Below are 20,641 nucleotides of genomic sequence, written 5' to 3'. Positions count from 1 at the left end.
ATCATTATAGAGGAGCAGAGAGGAGCAGGATCATTAGAGAGGAGCAGAGAGGAGCAGGATCATTATAGAGGAGCAGAGAGGAGCAGGATCATTAGAGAGGAGCAGAGAGGAGCAGGATCATTATAGAGGAGCAGAGAGGAGCAGGATCATTAGAGAGGAGCAGAGAGGAGCAGGATCATTATAGAGGAGCAGAGAGGAGCAGGATCATTAGAGAGGAGCAGAGAGGAGCAGGATCATTATAGAGGAGCAGAGAGGAGCAGGATCATTAGAGAGGAGCAGAGAGGAGCAGGATCATTATAGAGGAGCAGAGAGGAGCAGGATCATTAGAGAGGATCAGGATCATTATAGAGGAGCAGAGAGGAGCAGGATCATTATAGAGGAGCAGAGAGGAGCAGGATCATTATAGAGGAGCAGGATCATCATAGAGGAGCAGAGAGGAGCAGGATCATTAGAGAGGAATCCCAGGCATATGGCTGGCTGTAGCCGCTCCCCTCCCCCTCCTGCCTCCTCCTGCCTCGCTCCGCAGCAGCAGCAGGAGGACAGAGGTAGTTCAGTTTTTGAAGCCGTGGCATGAATGATCTCATCTGAACCTGATCTCCGCTCTCCCTGCCGTCGATCCTATGACCGAGACGGGAATAAAATAACACGAACACTGAGGTGAGTACGGTCACCGCCCTGAACCACCCGTCGATAGTCGGCTTTTCTAACCCGGGTGAGCGTGTGTTGTTTTGGGGAAGTTAGCGAGCCCCGCCGCGGTGGAAACTCTTGTTTTTGGCCGAGAGAGGAGGAAGGAGCGCGGGGGGACGGGAGGGAGGGAGGGCGCTGTTTGGGGCTAGTTAGCTTCACGCTAACAGTGGCTAGCACATTTTATTAGTGAGTTTAAATAAAATAACAGATAGCGGCGGTGGAGCCTCCTCATGCGGGCTGTGTCTGCGTCTATCCGCCTCACTGAGCGTCTTTAGCCCGGGTTAGCTTCAGCTAGCTTCAGCTAGCAGGCGGCTCATAAGCGCAGACTGGCGTTAGCTCGTTAGCTGCTAGCCGGCTAGCCGTTAGCGCCACTAGCGCAAAATGGCCTCGGTGAGAGTCGGAGACAAAGCATGCGGCAGCGGCGGACAGGCCGCCCGACGCGCTCTCTGCGGCGGCCAGGGCGCCTCTCACCGGCCGGACCACCGCGGTTCCGTTGGGTTTTCGACGGGGAAACGTTTTAGGACGAGTGCCCGCCCGTGTTTGTGTGTGAGGGTTATTTGTTCGGTTTCTCACGGCGGGCTGTGAAAGCTGCTTCTCCGGGGCGGTGGGGGATGGGCCATGCTGGGACCGAGGACGTGAAGACAGGCTGCATTTTGTTTGGCTCCGGAGAGAGCCACTGTGTCTGCACACATGCACATGTAATCTATAGAATACTCTATTACTCTGCATCACATGAGTGTCAGCTGTTAAACTGTGAAATGTTTGTTCCAATCACAACATTTAAAGCATCTCTAGCAGACAACATCAATACATACATATATTAAAGTGTAATAACAATGTCTTGCAGTGAATTTATCAATAAATATAATAATTTATTAGATTAAGACAATAATAGTAGCACTGCAGCCTCTTTATTATGTGTGTTTGTCTGCTACAGGTGCACGAACAATAAAAGAAATGCATAAAGTAGCGATGCTTGTTTTTATAGACTGATGATGAATCTGAAGCAGATCCATCTGTAACCATGTGTGTTAATTCTGTGTGCAGTGTGCTTTCTCTCAGGTCGCAGGTCTTCCTGCTCACGTTACGTTTTTCTATCTGAAATCTTTGTCCACGCTGTTGTTAGTGATCTGTAGTGTCTCTTGTTTAACAGGGGCCCAGCAAAAAAACGCACCACACGAGAAGACAACTCACGTCCATGCTTTGTGTTCTCACCCTGCCTTTGTGTTTTAGATCCCCGGGTTCCTTCAGAAGTTTTTGTTTTGTTTTATGTTCTGTCCACTGTCAGGAAATGTTACTGTGTGTGTGTGCGAGCGAGGACTCACACACACCTCCAGTGTGTGCGTTAGATCCACTTGTGTTAAACTTTCTCTGAAACCTGGTGCTGCTTCCAGATGATTCATCAGACGGTAGCTGTTAATCTTTTATTTCTCCTCGTTTGATGTCATGTGACTGTGGACGGGTTAGAAATCACAATATTTCTTCATTACATGTTTGATCATATGTTGAAAATGTTAAATTTTGTGGTGTTTTGTTTTTTTTCCCGTTGGCTGTAAAATCTTGCGCAACACCCCCCTGAGTGCTCCAATGTGTTAATCTACAGATGGTGTGTTTTCCACAGATTATAGGGCTTTATAGTTTTGACCGGCATTTTAAAACCTTCTTCTCTGTCGCCGTGGAGATGCATTAAGCAGAAAAGTTGTTAACAACTCTTTGTTGTTTGTCTGTGAACTCTAATTTTATGCTTTTACAGTCCAACATGTACCAACACTTTTCCCATTGTACCCCTGGTTCTGTGATGTAGACGTTTGGAGCAAAGTGGACTCATTCACTCATGTGCCCTGCCCACAGGTTGTTTTTTTGTTTTGTTTTTTTTACACAGAGGAGACACAGCCGGACACTGCACACGATTTTTTTTCTGTCTGATGGAAACTGAAATGCCACAGTGCTGCTGTTCAGAGCGCAGGCTCCTGTTTACTTGCATCCCGTGTGTATTTCGGGGAGTCGGAGGGCCGTTAACGTTGGCACGAGTGCTGTTTTGTTCCTGTAAGACATCTGTGTGCTCCAAACGGTGTAAGAAGGAAGTTGACTCTACTTTTCTTCCCCTCCCTCAGTGAAGAGAAAGTGAAAATCTTGTTCTACTAGTTTTTGAAGCGTGTCGTGTGTAGAACTGGAAACCTGATATCCCTTGTAAACATTAGTGGGTCATGGTGGTACATTGTATTGTGAATATTGTATTAATTCTTATCACCTTTACCCTTTTTAAAAGCAGCTTTTTATATTGATTAGGATATTCTCTCGATCACAGGTGGCAGTGGGGAAAGACTGAGTGCACTGATCATGTAACTTGAGTGCTGTTTTTTTGTTTTTTGACAATGGTCTCTCTAGTCTGTGCTTACTTTGATGCAGCGTCGGCATTTAGTTGGTAACCATGCTATTTTCGGTGGCTCAGTGGTCTGTTAAAAGTGTGGTTGTTCCGCCCAGCAGGAGTCTTGCCTCAGACTGGCCTAAAATGGGCAGAAATGGTGCTGAACAAAAGCTGCTTGTCGCTCGTACAAAAGTACTTGAAGCGTTGCAGCCGGGACCAAGCTGCATTGCTATTGCCTGTGCCTCTCAACAGGAAAGGTATAGCAAACTTTAAGAACCAAAACTACAACAAACAATTTACTGTTTACTGTAGTTCATTCAACCTGTAGTGTACTGATAAAGTCACAGCTGCTGTTGAGCAGATTGTAGCTGTAGCTCCACCACATAGCCTCATGACATCACACATTCACATAATTAATTACATGTCACTTATTCTTTTCACTAGAGATTCAGAACAGTAGGCATTTTGTGTGTTTGTCAGAGTGATTAATTGGTTGATTCAGATTAAGTGTCGCCGTTTGATGTCTCACTGTGTTTTCTGTCTCCTCGCCGTCACACAGAGAGACAACATGTTCCCGAAGGGCACCAAGCGCAAGTTCTCAGACTCCGGGGAGGAGCCGGTCTCCGCTGGCGACCAGGTCCCGCCGGCAGCTCCATCTGTGGCGGCTCGGACGCTGACGTCCTCTTACAGCCTGCAGCGGCAGTCGCTGCTTGACATGTCGCTGATCAAGCTGCAGCTCTGCCACATGCTGGTGGAGCCGAACCTGTGCCGCTCGGTGCTCATCGCGAACACGGTGCGGCAAATCCAGGAGGAGATGACCCAGGACGGCACCTGGCAGATCATGACCCAGGCCCTGGCGGCCGCACAGTGTCCCGCCGACCGCCTGGTGGCCACCGAGGTGCTGTGCCGGCAGACGGACGCGGCGGCTCAGGCCGGACAGAGCCCGAAGCCTTTCTCGGTGGTAGGTCTGGAGGAGGGCTACCACGCCGAGGAGGTGGTGATGGAGGGAGACGTGGAGACGGAGGTCACCATGTCCACTTTGTCGCCCGTCTCCCCCCAGCTGTCCTCTGCTTCCTACCTGGCAGGCCCCTTTGGCATGGGACCCTGCTGGGAGGAGGAAGAGGAGGACGGCGAGTGCGAGGAGGACGAAGAGGAGGACAGCGAGGAGTGTGTGTCGGAGGGAGAGGAGGCAGATCGGGACCACCTGAGCGCAGACTCCAGGACAGGGGAGCAGGTTTTTGGGACTTTTGAGATCAAGCACCCGGCGCCGCCCCCTGACCCTGCGCTCGAGGAACTGTTTTCAGACGTGGACCCGTCCTACTATGACCTCGACACGGTGCTGACAGGCATGCAGAGCGCCCCGAAGATGGGGCCGTACGATCTGCTGGAGAGCCTCTCCTCTCACGGGCCGACCACCCTGAGCTCCAGTTCGAGCTGCAGGTCAGACCTGAACGAACTGGACCACATCATGGAGATCATAGTGGGATCCTGAAACTCCGAACATTCCTTTGGCCTGTACTGATCCCTCAGACTCTTTCCAGACTATGCACAGTACACATGTGCATGTTCTGTATGTGGTATTGTTACACGTGGAGATTGTTGGGAGGTTTTGGGACAAGGTGGGAAATTAACAGCGAGCCGGGTAGATTTTTGGGATCGGCTGTTTGGGGCGTAGTTAGTCTGCTCTAACGGCCGCTTAGGCGAGTCGGCAGCTGCTGTTGGGACCTTCATCTTTTATTCAGAAACATGTGATTGGCAACACGTAGCAAAGGGGATCAAATTCATGAATTTTGGGATTCACGTGGACGACGCAGTTAGTTTCCTACTTTGTCGATGAAATCCAAAACACGCCAATATCTGTGAGAGGGCAAAGATAATTACCTATACCATGATGCATTCTTATTTACGTACTTTCCATGTTTACGTCTGTCATACATTCTGTCATACTAGCTCCTTCCGGTCGTACTCTGCCATTTTGTCCATTTCTATTTATTGTTACATGGACTGAGGAACAATTCATCACACTACATGCAGAAAACCAGAACAAATTGTAAATCCAAATCTATGAATCAATGCATATTTTCCTAAAGATTTGAGCAATTATGAATGGAATATATGTATATGTACGTATGTGTATATAGAAATATATTTTTTGCATTATACAGCTGGGGGATTTTGCAAGTATCATTTGATATTATTATTATTTTTCCCTCCCAAGCGGTTTTTAAGATTTTAATGTAGCCAGTCTTCCCATGGTTTGGTATAACGAGTGGACTGTAACCGGTGCACGTCGGGCACCGTCACACTTTCTAGGCGCTGTTCTTTCATTTTCTCAAAGCTTTACGCAGGACGTGGAAATGACCGCCGCTCGCCCGCCTGCCCCGCCGCACAGGTCGGTGAGGCGGCGGCTGTGGCGGCGGCGCTGGTTCAGATTTGACTGTTACTGGTAAGTTAACAGGTTCCCGTCCTGATTTACATACAAATCTAATAACAATAATAATAACTGCTTTTTTCCTGAAGCATTTGGAGAAACCACGGGGTGATAACTGCATCAAGAAGCCATATTTCTTTCTCTCATTTGTTAGAACTGCAAATGAAGAATTCTGTGTGTTAACCCAATCTAATTTATTGTTGTTTTATTTATTGTATTTATTATATCTAGGTACAGACATGCCACATTGACTTCAAATCAACCACGAGGCCCGATGAAATTATATTTATCCAAATTTCTCCCTCCGTTTTGAATGCAGTACCTATTTATTCCTCACCTTTTTTATTATTAGTAATAATAATAACCGGGTTACTATTCAAATCACTATGCAGCTCTGTCATACGTGTTTCAAAATGATTGTATACGACTCAAATGTCCTTTAATTCCTTTTATGCAAACAGTTGCCTTTTCTCCTAAAGATGTGGAAAATCAAACGCATTTCTTTCAAAATTGTTCCTTATCACGATGAAGAGATTTTAAACTCAGGCAAACGAAATGTATTGACAAGAATACAGTATTACGACACGCTTAATACCTTACCACAACACTCCTGAAGGATGTCACTTCTGGTCTGAATGGGAGCTAGAACTTCAAAGACTAATTACCGTTGTAAAATGTATGCATTTTTTTATATTAAGGAAAAAACATTGTAGCATCTTTGTAAATATTTTTTATAATAAAAGGTGCAACTATTGATTGTGTGTTGATCTGTTTCCTTTCTACACTTCACTGACCTGTATTAACTTCATGGATAAACCGCTCTGAATATTTCATCTGCTGAACCTGGTTTCAAAGTCGAGCTGGGCGATGTTCATCGTATAGAAACGATGCGGTGCTGCGGCTCATTGTTGGCGTTTTCTATAATGTTTGGACAAACATGCACAGAGGAATAAGATATCTGAGGCTTTGGATACACAATACTTTTATGTAGGATCGAGTCATTGTCGGGTTTGGTCTTCTCATGGGATTTATTGACCTAAAGAAAAGTATAGAATATCACCAGTCAATCTTTAATAGTGGAGATTTAAGTGACCGGGGGAACTGGGTTAGAGTGAATGGAGTCAAAACCTTTTAATACTCGTGTCAGTTATTAAAACATCTGTTAAAATCCGTAATCCGAGCTGCCACGATCAGGTAAATCCTGAAGGTGTTGGCTCCGTTTTCACTTGTAATAACTGAGCAGTGACTTGGACGTGGCTCGGCTGCAGGAGGACCTTTGTCCTCACGTGTTCTCATGTGATGATGTCGGACCGCGAGGTCGCGTGTTAGATATGCAGAGAGACGCACGATGGACTCAACAGAACAGGACTGTTGTGTGTTTGCAGGTCAGGGCAGAGCGTACAGCTAACATATTCACTGTGGAATTAGGGATTTTCTATTAATAATGAATTCTGCTTTTGCCTCTCGTGTTCTGAAACATGCAGCGCTCCAATAAAAAAATCCCAAAGTCTTGTCTGAAACTGTCAGAAGGTATTTATTGGTAAAGCTCTGGCTCACTCTGCACGTCGGCCTGCCTCGTCTTGGTTTGCCTTTAGTTAAAGATTAATGGCTTCTCGGTGACTCAGCACAAACGCAGCCTGAGGAAAAAACCAAGTCATCAGAGAAAGAGACTATTGTGTCTTAGAAAGCTCCGACAGAGGAACAGTGAAAACCAGCAGACGAGACGCACCAGAACTCCGTTTACACCGTGTCATGTGAACGGGTGACATGTTTCTTCACCTCTGACACGTCTGGAAGCAAAACCTGACATTCAACACCACAAAACCTGATAATACCTGATAATACACGTGTTGACTGCAACACCTTTACAAATGTGCGTGCTTACCGCTGACAGTACAAAGGATGGACGGCGTGTCCGCGACGTCACCCACAGGTTCATGAAGCGCCATGTTGGTAGACCTACTTCTCCCGCCTCCCGGCTAATTCAAAGGTCGGCAAAGACGTGGATCATCTGTAACGACACCCACCTGTCAATCAAAGTGTCCACACTCTTAATCCTGCATAACTTTAAGCCTTAATATAATGTGAACAGGTGAGTTGTATATAAATTCACCCTCAGTACAGTTGTCATGAACGGGGAAATTAGCTACAGAGACCAAAACTGTTTTTTGTACCAGGCTGTAAACATGTTTATTTCTGCTGTGAAGTTGGACATTTGGACATGGGGACTTATGGAGACTGACTCACTTCTGGAGCCAGCCTCAGGTGGACGTTAGAGGAACTGCAGGTTGTGTCTCATGCTGCCTTCAGGTGCCTCTCATAAACTTCTGTTAGCTGTGTTTGAGAGATGAATTAAATAAACTAAACTGCACACACGGCTGTTATAATTCACTCACTCCACGTTGTGGTTTTTTCGCGCTCGCGGTCTCTGTAACGGACACACAGACGTTACAGAGTGTGTTTGGTGGTGACGGCTGAAAGCAGAAGTAGGAGTGATGCTGTGATGCTTCTGGAGGAAGGAAGAGGCTGAGAAACGTGAATGAAGACTTTCCTTATTTGGTGCTGCCTTCCTCCGGCTTCCTGTCACGTTCTTCCTCCTGCGTCATCTGTCCCTTTAAAATGCTGCGTTCAGGCTCGCTGCAACTCTCCCAGCATTCCAGGCATTTCTCTAACTCTGATGAATTTATATTTATTTGATAATGTTTTAACACACAAACACATTTTTATTTCTATATATTGAATTCTGGGCCACTGTTACATTCAGACTGACGTGTCCTCACAGCTTTTTTCTTTCTCCACTGTGAGACAGGCCTGTGGTTTGAGTGACTACAGTGTTCATGACGACTGGAGATGTCTGTAATCTTTCTATCCTTCAAACACAAAACACACTGGCATGCACGGGCGTGTTTTATTTTGAAAATCGACCAGATTCTCTATGCTGCGTCTGTGTCTGTGTCTGGCTTCCTGTCAGCTCGAGCTGCTCTGTGCAGATTGACACGGGGCTGATCGTGTCAATGTTTCAGGTTTGAAACATTGACTAGAACGGCCATGATCAGCGTGATGGAGAAAATACAGCGTCTGTGACACGTAAATCTGTCTATAGAGCCGATATTTGTTTAGGTCTGTCCATTCTGGGCTACCGTAGAAACATGGTGGACTCTGTGGAAGAGGACCAGTCTCAGTCTGAGGGTCTAAAAACACAATAATTATCTTTAGTTAATTATACACCAATGAACACAGAGATATACATATTATATTCAGTGTCTGCCATATTCTGCACAGAGCACAGCAGACCTTTAAATGCATCTTAATGTTGTGGCATTACTTTTATTAACTGATGAACACTGTGACACTTATTTTAAGTAAAAGTAGAAGTAGTTTTACACTGTATCTGAATACTTCTTTGTATTCTATTTAGTGCCTGTTGTGTATTTATAATAACCTTTAATCTCTTGATCATCTTGCCTGACTTCTGCTACACGTGTGCTCCGTTGTCGCTGCTGACTTTTCCGAGGCGGCCCTGAACGCGGCGGCGGCCGCACATTCGCTGCCCCGTGAGTGGCGGAGGCGGAGGCAGCTCAGCGGCCCAGCCGACCAATCATCGCCCGGCCAGGAGCTCCGAGCGTCGGCCGCGGCTCCGCCTCCTCCCCCCCTGCCGCCGTGGACGGACCGGAGCGAGCGCTCCTCTTATTCCCGGAGCTCCACAGCTCAGGAACGCGGCGACGGAGCGACAAGGGCCCGAAGACACGACGGACTGACGCAGCTCATGACTCTGTGGAAGGACACGACAGGTGGGACTGAAACTTACTAATTAATTACTAATTACTAATTACTAATGTCTCCAAGTTTAACGGAGCTGCTGTGTCCTCCGGGCACCGGGAGGGTTAGGCTGATCTTCAGGGGTCCTGTAAGTGGGATGGAGGGAAATAATTCAGTTATTATAGTAATTTAAAAAGAGGATACTTCAGGAACAGTCATAGTTTAATTAGTCAGGTTGTTTTTCCGCCAGTTAAATGAGTTTTAAGCTTTAAATGGGTCAAACTCTCATGATGAGTCTCAGTGAAGTAACCGTGTGTGTGTGTGTGGATGAGTAAAGTCTCAGTCTGCAGAGGTGTCTCATCGTGACTCACACAGACACAGACATCCACCCAAACTTGTTCAAAGTGAATGAGGGAATAAAGGTTGGAGCTGTTACATAAACTGGATGCAGCCTGATGTGATCCTGAATGTGTCACTCAGTGTTCCCAAAAATAATCTCAGCCACTGTTCAAGTTTCTGTGCACAACATTATTATATTAAATACCTTTTTAAAGCGTAAATGTTGTGCATGCTACAGTGCATATAGTGTAGTATCTGCAGGTCGTGCATGTCAAAGTATCTGAACCTCAGAGGTTTGCACCATGTGTCAGTGTTCAGCTTCTGAAACTGCAACCATCAGTGCATGAACGTGTGCATGAGGTGTGTGATGTAAAAGAGTGTTTAGATGCTGCATGTCAGCAACACACACACACACACACACACACACACACACACACACAGGCAGTTATAACCATACATAGTTACATAAACGGTATCTGCACACACACACATACAGTGAATATATAATAGATCAATAACGTGTGAGTCTGTCTGAAAGAGTCGATGACACGATTTTAGACTAAATATTCTCAGCTGACATTAGCGTTTATGTAACTATGTATGATATATAATATATATGTGTAATATATTGGTGTTTATCCAGCAGTGTGGACTGTGATTTACAAACCGTGACAGTCAGAGACGTCGAGATCGATTAACAGAGAAGCAGCAGCTCCTTTAGAATCTGTCTACAATGTATATTTAAAATCATTTTACATGTTAAAGAATAATAACTTGTTATTTTCTTTCATGTTCATAATTAGTTCAGTTAAACTTCTCAGTCGTGGTTATATCGGCACATCAGTAATCTGTGAAAACCACTGAACACTGTCTTTAAAATGCATCGCCTCTAACATGCATATATCTGCTGATGTAGGTCGATGTTGGGCCGCGGTGTGAAGCGAAAGTGGAGCTGCTTGGCGGACCTGGAGGCCGAGGCTCTACCTGCAGAGAAGGGGAAGAACGGGGAGGAAGGTCCTGGGGATGAGGGCAGCTTCCACGTGGCTCCATCAGAATCTGACATGAGCCACCTGCAGCAGCGTCAGCTGGTGCTCGGCCTCTGCTTGGAGAAGCTCCAGCACTACCAGGCCGGGGTGGAGCTCAGCCTGCGTCGCTCTGTGTTGCTCATCAACACGCTCAGGCAGATCCAGGAGGACATGCAGAGCGACGGCGTGGAAACCTGCACGTCGGAGACGCTCCTCAACAACGTCCACGCTGACTCCTGCCTTCTCAGGGACGACGTCAGGGAGGACATGCCGGTTACGTGCCCCGGCTGTTCAGAGGGAGATGGGGACAACCTGCCTCTGTCTCCACCGCTGTCCCCAGAATTCCCCTCTCAGGAGGCAAACAGCTCGCCCGACCAGCAGAGATCACTTCCACCTGCAACGATCAACTCTTTTAGTGACGCAGTAAACGCCATGGGCTACCTCAGCGACCTCGCCCTGGACGACATCTTTGAGGACATTGACACGTCCATGTACGAGACTTCCGATCTGCCTTCTGCCTGGGCGGCGGGCTCCCTGTGGCCCGTCAGCGTGTCGCTTTGGGCGGATGAGGACGTTAAAATGCGCCCGTCCAGCCACGCCTCAGCTGGGAGTCTCCAGTCTTGTCTGATGGACCTGAATGAGCTGGACCACATCATGGAGATTCTGGTAAAGTCCTGATCAGCTGCACAAACTCCTGAACATTTACTGCACTCGGTAATCAAGAACTTGGAAAGTGGAGAAGGGGAACAAGGACTAATCTGAGGGTTGATGGACTCGTGACTTTGGATCTTTAAGGCTCCGTCTGGTTCAGGTAGTTGAAGGTAGAATTAAACAATAATTCTGTTGTATGTAACTCGTTTAAAGGCAGCATCTTGAGTTACATACACAAGTGTGTGCCTCAAATTAGACATGAAATATTTATTATGGTGGATTAAGACAGAAAGGAAACATCCACTCAACGCTTTTATACTGTTTAACTAACATACAGACGGTTCATCGAATCAAACACTGCTGTCGTGTTTTGGGTAGTGGGTGAATAATCTGTAGTAAAAGTATTGGAGGCTTGTCTAAGGTGTAACACCTAAAGTGCAACACTTGTAAAGGAAGTGTTGTAACCAACAGACTGATGCCGTGTAACAGTCTAAGAGCGTCAAGGTGGATTTTCCTGAATTGGGTAAAACTGTAAACGCAGATGGAACCTTAAATTTCCAACCTTGCCGTGTTTGTGCCACTTTCCCTCCGTGTTTTATTAAGTTTAAGTGAAAGCTGCTGCTGCAGCGCCTCTCTGAGTGAATCCACCACTCAGGAAGAAGAAACCTGAGCCGCCGAGGTGCGTGCGTCACTCGGGCTGTCAGATCAGACCCGGGTTGATTATTAATTAAAATCTCTTCAATTACTTAAGAGGGTGTGCTTTAGCGAGCCGGGAGGGCAAAGGCCTGGGATTCCTTTCAGTGTACAATCTGAGTTATTGCTCCATACGAGATCTTTAATGAGTCTTTGTGGCTGTTGGCGTGCAGCAGTCAGACGGCGGACAGTAAAACAGCCAAAGAAGTTAAAAAAGAAAAAGGATGACATCTGATAGAGAACTCGATGGATCGCCTTTATCTAATATTATTATTTATGAATGAAAAACCACAAACTGCAGCAGATATTATTTGTTCTTTATATGTAGAGTCTATTGTTTGGGTGTGAGTGTAACTTATAATGACCTTGGACTGTCAGTGCATCGGCTGCCATGTCTTCAAACTCTCAGAGCCTGTAGAAGAAACATCCTCATCCTTTCACCATGTGAACAGTTTATCCTTCTCGGCAGCTTGTGTTTACGGTAAATGCGACGTGTCATGAACGCAGCATAAAACGTGTATTTTTTAAACAGTAATGTAATCCCAGTCTGGTTCTGACTGAGGAGCCGATCGCCTCGAGTCAACAATCAGGACAACTTTGCCATGTGTCAGAGAATTGTAAACGACAACAGAAGCCTGTGTGTATTTTTATGGCCATGATGTATGAATTTTTATTGTAACGTTGGGAGTTTTTTAAGCCGTTTTTTACGTGTTTCTACCTGCAACAATCACCTGTCCTGCAGAAGAGATGCAGTGAACGAAGGACTGTCCGACCTTCACTGTCCGGTTTACTCCTGTTCTACCTCCTGATGTCTGTCTGTTGTTGGTTTACCTGGACACTCCTGTTTTTACGCCGTGAGCCATGGACTGATTTATTTCATCGTTTCTACTCGGCTGAAAAAAAATCCAATCGAATTCAACGCTTCTCCTGTCAGACCAAAGTGATCTGTCCTCGTCTCCATCTCTTGTCTCGTGTCGACAACGTGCCTTACTACTGAACTTGAGTTTTATTGGTGTCGAGGTTTTTGTGGTCGTCTAAACTCGAGCCTCATTGATAAAAACTGTGGCGAGGTGTTATGTAAAAGCACCGAGCGCCAGAACCGCCATCGTCCCTCCCTTCTTCTTGGTCTTTTTCTGTGCTCAGTGAACACACCACTGGCATATGAGCTTAATGTATCCTGACAGGCCGACAGTGAACTAGCTGAGGGAGGAGGTGGCAGAGAGGGCTGGGAGGGAAAAATAAGAGGAGGAGGAGGTGGAGGAGGAGGAGGAGGGGTGGGAGGAAGCAGCTTGTGTCACGTGTTCGGTAGGAGGAGTTCAGAGCTTGTTTTGCCCAGACTCAGACCACCGACCAATCACATGAGATGTACGAGGAGCGAGATTGATGTACGAGGAGCACACGGCTGCTCCAACAACAACTTGTTTTTGCTCTGCACAGTGAGGCAGTGTGAATCTGTTGGACTTCAGCCTGTGAAATAAATAAATCCACTTCTCATTTACATAATCTGTCACCGACAGAACCGAACAACAGAAAGCAGAAATCTGCAGTGTTATTTATATTTGTATGAAAGTCAGAGAGCGCCAGCCGGGTCTGTAAAGCACAAGCTGTATGTTGTTGATGCTGATTATGATTTAAATGTAACTGAAGGATGGGTTTGATAAAAGTAATACGATGGTAATTAATAATGTATTGTATTTTTTGTGGAATATTTTATAGATTTTATTCAATAATACACTAAAAAATACCCTGAACTGCAGCGTGTGTGTCTTCATTGTCCTCGTTATGTAACACCACAGACCTGATCATAAAAAACTGATCCTGAAACAAATTATTACTCCCAGCCTCTCCAACAAACACCGAGCTGCACACCAGCCATGCATACACAATGAGGTATTAGTCAATACATGACTGACTGCATGTTTTTCTGCAGCTCTTGGGCCTATTTACCCTGAGTTCAGCCTCCCAGGGAAACCTTTCCCTCAGACCATCCCCCTGCCTTCTTTACTGTGACTGGTTAACCATGTTTGTAATCTAACCTACAGCTCTTGCATGGTAAAGCTTGTTATGTGCAGTAAACAGCCTGGAAGTCCTAGATCAGGGCAAAATCCCCCTGCTGATGTTTTTCCATGCAGACCTGAGGAGTCAAACTGAAGCAGAGAGCGCCACCTGCTGACCCCCTGCCTGAAATGCAGACATGTGCTGGTGTCCTGTAAAAGCATGACGGAGCATATTTCTCAGTGTTAGTCGATGCCTTGGTGGCTTGTTTGTTGTTTTTCTGCAGCTTCATCGTGAACCCGATCCCCGCTCAGAACCAGCCTCGGAGCTCCTGAGTGAATCCAGCAGTTCAGTTCTTATGAGTGAGGCTCAGAGGAATGTCACTTTCCAGTTATGGAAAAAGCATTGAGTGAGGAGCCCGATCATGTTTCACCCTCTGCAGCACTACAGGTCAATACTCAAACACTCTACGGTGATGAGATGAAGCAACACTGACACAGAAGACCGTACTATTTATCTAATTTATTCGAGTGGCAACATGTTGTACCAGGCTGTAAACATGTTGGACACTTCTGACTCACTTCTGGAGCCAGCCTCAAGTGGACGACAAGAGGAACTGCACTTTGGCACTTCTGCATTGGCTTCGAGGCCACCATGCTGACCTGCCATGTTTCTACAGTAGTTCTGGTTTTCTGTGGCTTCCACACTCGGCAGGAGAAGGTGATATGAGACGTACGCCCTCAGTAACTACACCACTAAATGCCACAACATCCTACACACTCATTGAAACTCTAGCCATCTGTTTCAAAAACTTCTTCTCTAAAACAACAAAAATAAAATTCCTCAAACTTAGATGAAGTTCATGACTCAGTGACGTCTGTCAATTCTACCTAAACAACAACAAAAAGCTTCAGACATGAAGCTGGGGAGGGAATTTTAACCTAAATGTGCCGTCTTCTCTTTTCGGTTTCTTTGTGCTCTTCTCTCTTTTGCATTGCTTTCTCGCTGCAGCTTCTTCTTCTTCTTCCATCTTTCAGCACATCACTGAGTCTCCAGGGACTCGCACAGAGGCAGAGTTACAGTAGATGTTGTTTTTGTTAAGGGCTGGAATTCAGGGAGTGGTCACACACGAGGAGGAGCAACACGTGTGCTACTGCACACACACAACCACTGCTACAGCTACCACACAACACATGGTCGACACATCTATCTATCTATCTATCTATCTATCTATCTATCTATCTATCTATCATCGGCGATGACACTGCATATTGGTGTGGTTCAGTCGTATAAATATCTGAATGTCCGCCTGTGGCCCAGCAGAGTGCTGCGGTGTGTCAGTCTGGGTTTAATGTTTCTCTGCAGGCAGACATCAGCCTACTGCGGCGGAGTTAAGCCGGGCTTTGGCTCCGTCTACCAGGCTGACTCAGCACACACTCTCAGAACAAACAACCTCTGCTGCAAAAAAAAACAAAGGGATGGACCCGATGGATGCATGGATCGAGCTGTTAGAACAAACACACTAAAGAAGATCGAAACACTTCACACGTCTTAAAACAACAGTCAGATGAACATACGAAGTGTGTGTTTCCTCCTGTTCATAGTTAATATGATGCCTTCATGTGAATATCTTATTATCTTTAGTTCACTTTGTGTCTCTGTGCTGAGCTGTGGTTGAAGAAAAGAAACAAAAAAAGACAGAAACTTTGAAAAATACCAACTTGATTTGAACTGAGACAGATGACGCTTCATAATAACTTCAGATAAACTGCAGGTAAACGGCTGTGAGTCCAGAGAAAGTTAACTTTGGTTCTGTATAATATATAAAGGTTAGTTATCTTGGTAAACAAAGAAGTAATCGTTTCACAGTTACTGTACCTATCACTGCCAATATGCAAAGTAGTTTTTCAATCTCGTGATGTTCCTTCTTAGTCTTCGTCTTCTTATTAATTCCATCTTTTTCTCGCCTGCCGGCCTCTCCTTCTGCGGCGCTGGTGCTAAAGGAATTTCATTGGTCTGGTTTAAGTGAAGAGTTTTAGCGCCCCGCACTGGTCTGAAAATGTTACAGCATGTCTCCTGACCTCAACTAAAAGATGCATACTTAGAATTTCTGTGAGTTTTTATCTTAAAGATCCTGAATCACAGCACAAAAATATCTCTGTCAGTATTTAATTCATCTTATATGGAACCAGAACCAGCACAGGCTGACGAAATCTGATGATTTAATCTAATTTAATTATTCTCTCAATTGCTCATTTCATTGTTTGTCTAACAAATGTGTAAAGCCCAGGTTGATGTTTCCAAATTTCCAAACAAAAACAAGTCCTCAAAGTAAGAAGCTGGAATGAGGGTTTGTTCTAGTGAACCCAATACATTCAGAAATAGTTTATTATATTAATAACTTAACGTTAGCTATGAAAAAAATATCAAGATGTGAAATCTAATCAGAGGATCAGTCTCAAAATGAACTGTGTCCCTGTCTTGTGACTCTTTGAGTAACTCAAGTCTCAACTTTGACTTCCCGATGAAGCCAGACATGGGAATGTATCTGACAAGCTACATAATAAATTCCTTTTTATCGGATTATGTGTAAGTGTTTTACAAGGTCCTCCAGACACCGTGGAGATTCAAGCACAGGACGAAGATGAACGGCCTGAACACCAGCGTTCACGTAGAAATGGATTTGAACCGGCGTCCTCTGACTAAGAGGCTCCCATTCATTTTTCACGGGGAAACAAATTAGCTGCTGGTATGTTGTTTTTCTTGAATAACAGTAAGACAGAGGCGGGTCACAGGCACAGTTGATTTGTATCAAGAGGTTCTTGGAAAGGTTGTGACCCCCCAACCACGTGGACTCGCTAACTCAAAAGGGGAAATCAGGGAAAGTTTGCGAGCGTAGCCAACCTACTGCTGCCAAAACGACCTCACTGGATCTGACTTAGTAAAAACACTGGAGCAGATTCTGTGCAAGTGAAAATTTAAAAATTTAAAAATATGTATTTTGGCAACATGATGCTGAAGCATGACCATGAGAATTGTATTTTCAAAACTAGTTTTTTATTGCTTGATCTGTTTTGGACTAAATGTATCAGAACCAGAGGTGGAAAGTTCATTCATCCAAGTACCTAATCTTCAAGCACTTTACTTGATTGTCTGTATTTTGTACTTCTTCATTCCACAGAGTGAAATATTGTTCTTCTTACCTCACTAGATTTATTTGGCAGCTATAATTATCGGTGACTTTGCAGAGTAAGATTTTACAAACAAATTGTACGATGCTGTTAAAAATGAGCCAGCTGATGGTGGTTCGGTTCCCCTGGGCGCCTTCCAACTGGGAGGAGACCCTGGGGCAGACCTAGAACCTGCTGGAGGGACTACATAGCCCATCTAGCCTGGGAACACCTCGGGATCTCCGTACATACTGATATTAAGTATAAACCATATGCGGACCATATACAAACTGTATGCGGAGAAATTTCTGATATATAATTTTAATTAAATAAATTAGAAACATTGAATACCAACAATAATACAAAAACTTGAATGAAAATCCTATAATATTTTTGTTTCAGTGTCATCACAGCCATGCAGGTAGCGTGTAATGTGCATAAATGGCCGTGGCTCACTGACAGCTGGTGGGGCCCTTGAGCAAGGCACTGTACACCCGGGCACTGTGAAATGACGGCCACCGCTCCAGTATATATGTCACTATGTGTGTGTTCCTGTGCATGTTCCAACAGGTGCCAGCTCGGGTTACCTGATGGGATAAATGCGGAGAAATAATTTCCGTTCCAACATGATCAATAAAGTTTCAACTTAGTTTAACTTAAATCCATGATGATGGAGAGAGAGTAAGTGGAGTCCAAATGGAAAACATATGGAAGAGAAGTGCAGATCAGGAGGATAACATAACATCTGTTGTACTGGTCAAATATATCCTGAGTACGTGGTGTAAACAGTTCGAACAAACTGCTGCAGACCTGTTTCATAGTTCAATAAGTATTTCAATAACAGTTTAACAGCTGTGACTGTTTTCATGATGATGATGATGATGAGGATGATGATCAGTCTTGGACGGAAACCAACCCATGTTCTTGAACAAGAGTGATACTGTGGCTGCGCTGTCTGCACGGTTCAATCTAATTAGCCCCAAATGAATTATGAATGTGGGTAATTAAAGGCAGAGTCGAAGCTATTAGTCACATCGGCCACTGCTCGCATGTACATGAAACACATGCGTGTGGCGGAGGTGCATACATGGAGCTCCATCATATGTTTGTCACGTGAGAGGGGAGCAGATTTTTGAGCTGTATGCTGTAACTGCATTGATTACAGATAAAAGTTACAGCGTTCAGTCAGACATAATGATGTTATATTATATTAATCACTTCATGGATCTTCTGTGGAATGTTTGGATTAAATTAATTTGATGTTTTAATCATTAGTTTTAATCACTGTAATCTACACTAGACGTCTGACTAACTAACTCATGACACCTGCACTGAGGGTGAATTTATATACAACTCACCTGTTCAGGTTATATTAAGGCTTAAAGTTATGCAGGATTAAGAGCGTGGACGCTTTGACTGACAGGTGGGTGCTGTCACAGATGGTTTGTTTGAGCACTCAGGTCCACTGAGGTCACTTTTTTGACATTAAGACCTCAAACTTAATTTGCACATGCAGCCCTTACACTGCACTGCCTGTCAGAGAGGAGGAGGATAAATCAGATCTGAAAGTCCAAAGTTTCTTGGAGAAAGAATTAAATTCGTCTTTCAGTCAAAACTGAACTGAAATTAAAGTACAAAGCGTCTCATTGTCTGTCGGGGTCACTAGTTTTTATTCTAACAGAGGAGATGACGTGGGCTGTCACCTTCCCCTAAATCATCTGCTCTGTGAGGAAAGCATTGTTTCAACACTGCTAGACATCTCTTGTATCACGTAGAGATAAAAATGGTCGCTCATGGTCACTGGAAGTTCAACACATGATTCTGTCTGGATCAACCCTATAATGTGTTTAGACACGGTTAAATATTCCACTCATCACTCGTTATTAGGTTTTGAAACAGATTCAAGTCTGTACATGGAAAAGTCTGAGGCAACACAAACACCAAGTCTTATCCTCTGAATGCCAAACACACTGAGGTAACAAACATAATGTCTTACACGGGAGGAAACTAAATAACGGAGGCGGTGCATGAACCTCAACTACGTAAACATTTCATCCAGAAACTCCCAGTTTCACAATCGCACACGCCCAACAACTGAAACAACGGCTGCTGAACGAGAAGAGAAACTGAGGAATAACTTTTTACTTACCTGTCTATGCGGGGATTCGAACCAGCAACCTCCCAGCCTCAAGTCCACCACTTTAACACGACCAATGTTGGAAGCTGAAAAAATACCAGTACATATTTTATCATCAGATATAAACAATGTAGAATGAAGTCTGATTCAATTACAACAAATGTAAACAGAGAAAAGATCATCATGTAACAGTTATCCTCATCATCATGGAGCCTATCCCAGCTGACTTTAGGTGAGAGGCGAGGTACAAGTCACTAGTTCATCACAGCACATAGAGACAAACAACCGTTCACACTCACATTCACACCTACGGACAATTTAGAGTCACCGATTCACCTGTTCATGTCTTTGGACTGTGGGAGGAAGCCGGAGTACCCGGAGAGAACATGCAAGGCCGAGGTTCGAACCAAGAACCTTCTTGCTGTGAGGTGACAGGACTGACCACCAGAGATGTATAGTAACGAAGTGGAACTACTTAAGTACTGTACTTAAGTACTAAAATGCAGTATCTGTACTTTTTTGGAGTATTATTTTTTCCCCCAACTTCTACTTTTACTGCACTACATATCTTTGATGAATTTAATACTTTTACTCCGATACATTTTTCATGTGCTGAATCGTTACTCGTTACTATTGTAGCGTCCAGCCGGACACGTGATGAATGACGAGGCGATATTGAACAAACTGCATTTATTGCTGAACGGTTTGGTTACAGGACTCGGTGACTGTCGGCCGTAACCACGCCAAAAAAACAACAGAACAGTCCCGGTCTCACATCAACCTCGCTCGTGCGCCGTACGTCATACACCTGACTCACCCAGGTGCGCTCTCACCTGCTGCCCCGCCCCCTCGCTCTCGCATTCATCCAGACGCATTCACAGACCATGGGAAATCACAGAACTCTACCATGAACATTGTAACACTGTAACATTAGAAGTTGTGCCTTAATAAATATTTGAAATAATATAAACAACAGTACTTGTACTTTTATTTGTACTTTTACTTTCAGTACTTGAGTAGCATTTTTTACATACTTCTACTTGCAATACTTAAGTACAAAACATTTTGAATACTTTAGTACTTTTACTTAAGTATGGTGTTTAAAGAACACTTCAACTTCTACTCAAGTCAGTTTTTTGATATAGCACTTGTACTTCTACTCCACTCCTTTACTCCAGTACTTTATACATCTCTGCTGACCACTAAGATCACATTCCTCCATAAAGAAATGCATTTCAAAAGCAAAGTCAAAGCATGTCAGTGACATCGACGTCTTCAACATGCCTCTTCTGTGCGTGGAGAATTAAATCACGCTGTGTGCATGGAGACATAATTCATTTCCAACAGCGCTGAGAGCAAAGCGTGATGGAGATCAGAATCACCAGC

At 44.7% G+C, this 20,641-nt stretch overlaps 2 protein-coding genes and 1 long non-coding RNA gene across 4 annotated transcripts; 2 read left to right on the top strand and 1 right to left on the bottom strand.

Annotated features, from left to right (window-relative positions):
- The first annotated feature begins 431 nt into the window (after positions 1 to 431).
- cdca4 (cell division cycle associated 4) lies at positions 432 to 6,179 on the top strand. Of its 2 annotated transcripts, XM_010747654.3 has the most exons (3): positions 432 to 657; positions 3,175 to 3,312; positions 3,615 to 6,179. In XM_010747654.3, the coding sequence occupies exon 3, from the start codon at positions 3,624 to 3,626 to the stop codon at positions 4,545 to 4,547; it is 924 nt and encodes a 307-aa protein (XP_010745956.2). In that variant the 5' UTR covers positions 432 to 657; positions 3,175 to 3,312; positions 3,615 to 3,623; the 3' UTR covers positions 4,548 to 6,179. The 2 variants fall into 2 exon arrangements, with proteins under 2 accessions (XP_010745956.2, XP_010745955.2); XM_010747653.3 differs by lacking the exon at positions 3,175 to 3,312 and having other exon boundaries at positions 434 to 657.
- Positions 6,180 to 6,950: 771 nt separating this feature from the next.
- Positions 6,951 to 9,025, bottom strand: LOC113744611 (uncharacterized). The gene is made up of 3 exons (XR_003461675.1): positions 8,929 to 9,025; positions 7,216 to 7,497; positions 6,951 to 7,123 (listed from the first exon to the last, which is right to left on the bottom strand). It is a non-coding gene; the product is annotated as an uncharacterized LOC113744611 (long non-coding RNA).
- A 104-nt stretch (positions 9,026 to 9,129) lies between these two features.
- On the top strand, positions 9,130 to 13,704 carry si:dkey-177p2.6 (cell division cycle-associated protein 4). The gene is made up of 2 exons (XM_010747652.3): positions 9,130 to 9,277; positions 10,501 to 13,704. Exon 2 carries the CDS (start codon positions 10,505 to 10,507, stop codon positions 11,285 to 11,287), a length of 783 nt encoding a protein of 260 aa, XP_010745954.2. The 5' UTR covers positions 9,130 to 9,277; positions 10,501 to 10,504; the 3' UTR covers positions 11,288 to 13,704.
- The last annotated feature ends 6,937 nt before the right edge of the window (positions 13,705 to 20,641 follow it).

This window comes from Larimichthys crocea, chromosome XXIV (assembly GCF_000972845.2).
Source record: "Larimichthys crocea isolate SSNF chromosome XXIV, L_crocea_2.0, whole genome shotgun sequence".
NCBI lineage: Eukaryota > Metazoa > Chordata > Actinopteri > Sciaenidae > Larimichthys > Larimichthys crocea.
The sequence above is the reverse complement of the archived record's forward strand: the minus strand, read 5'-3'. Positions and strand labels throughout refer to the sequence as shown.

Bases quoted from the DNA above. Each gene is read 5' to 3' on its own strand.
- cdca4 (XM_010747654.3), top strand. From the start codon at position 3,624: ATGTTCCCGAAGGGCACCAAGCGCAAGTTCTCAGACTCCGGGGAGGAG.
- si:dkey-177p2.6 (XM_010747652.3), top strand. From the start codon at position 10,505: ATGTTGGGCCGCGGTGTGAAGCGAAAGTGGAGCTGCTTGGCGGACCTG.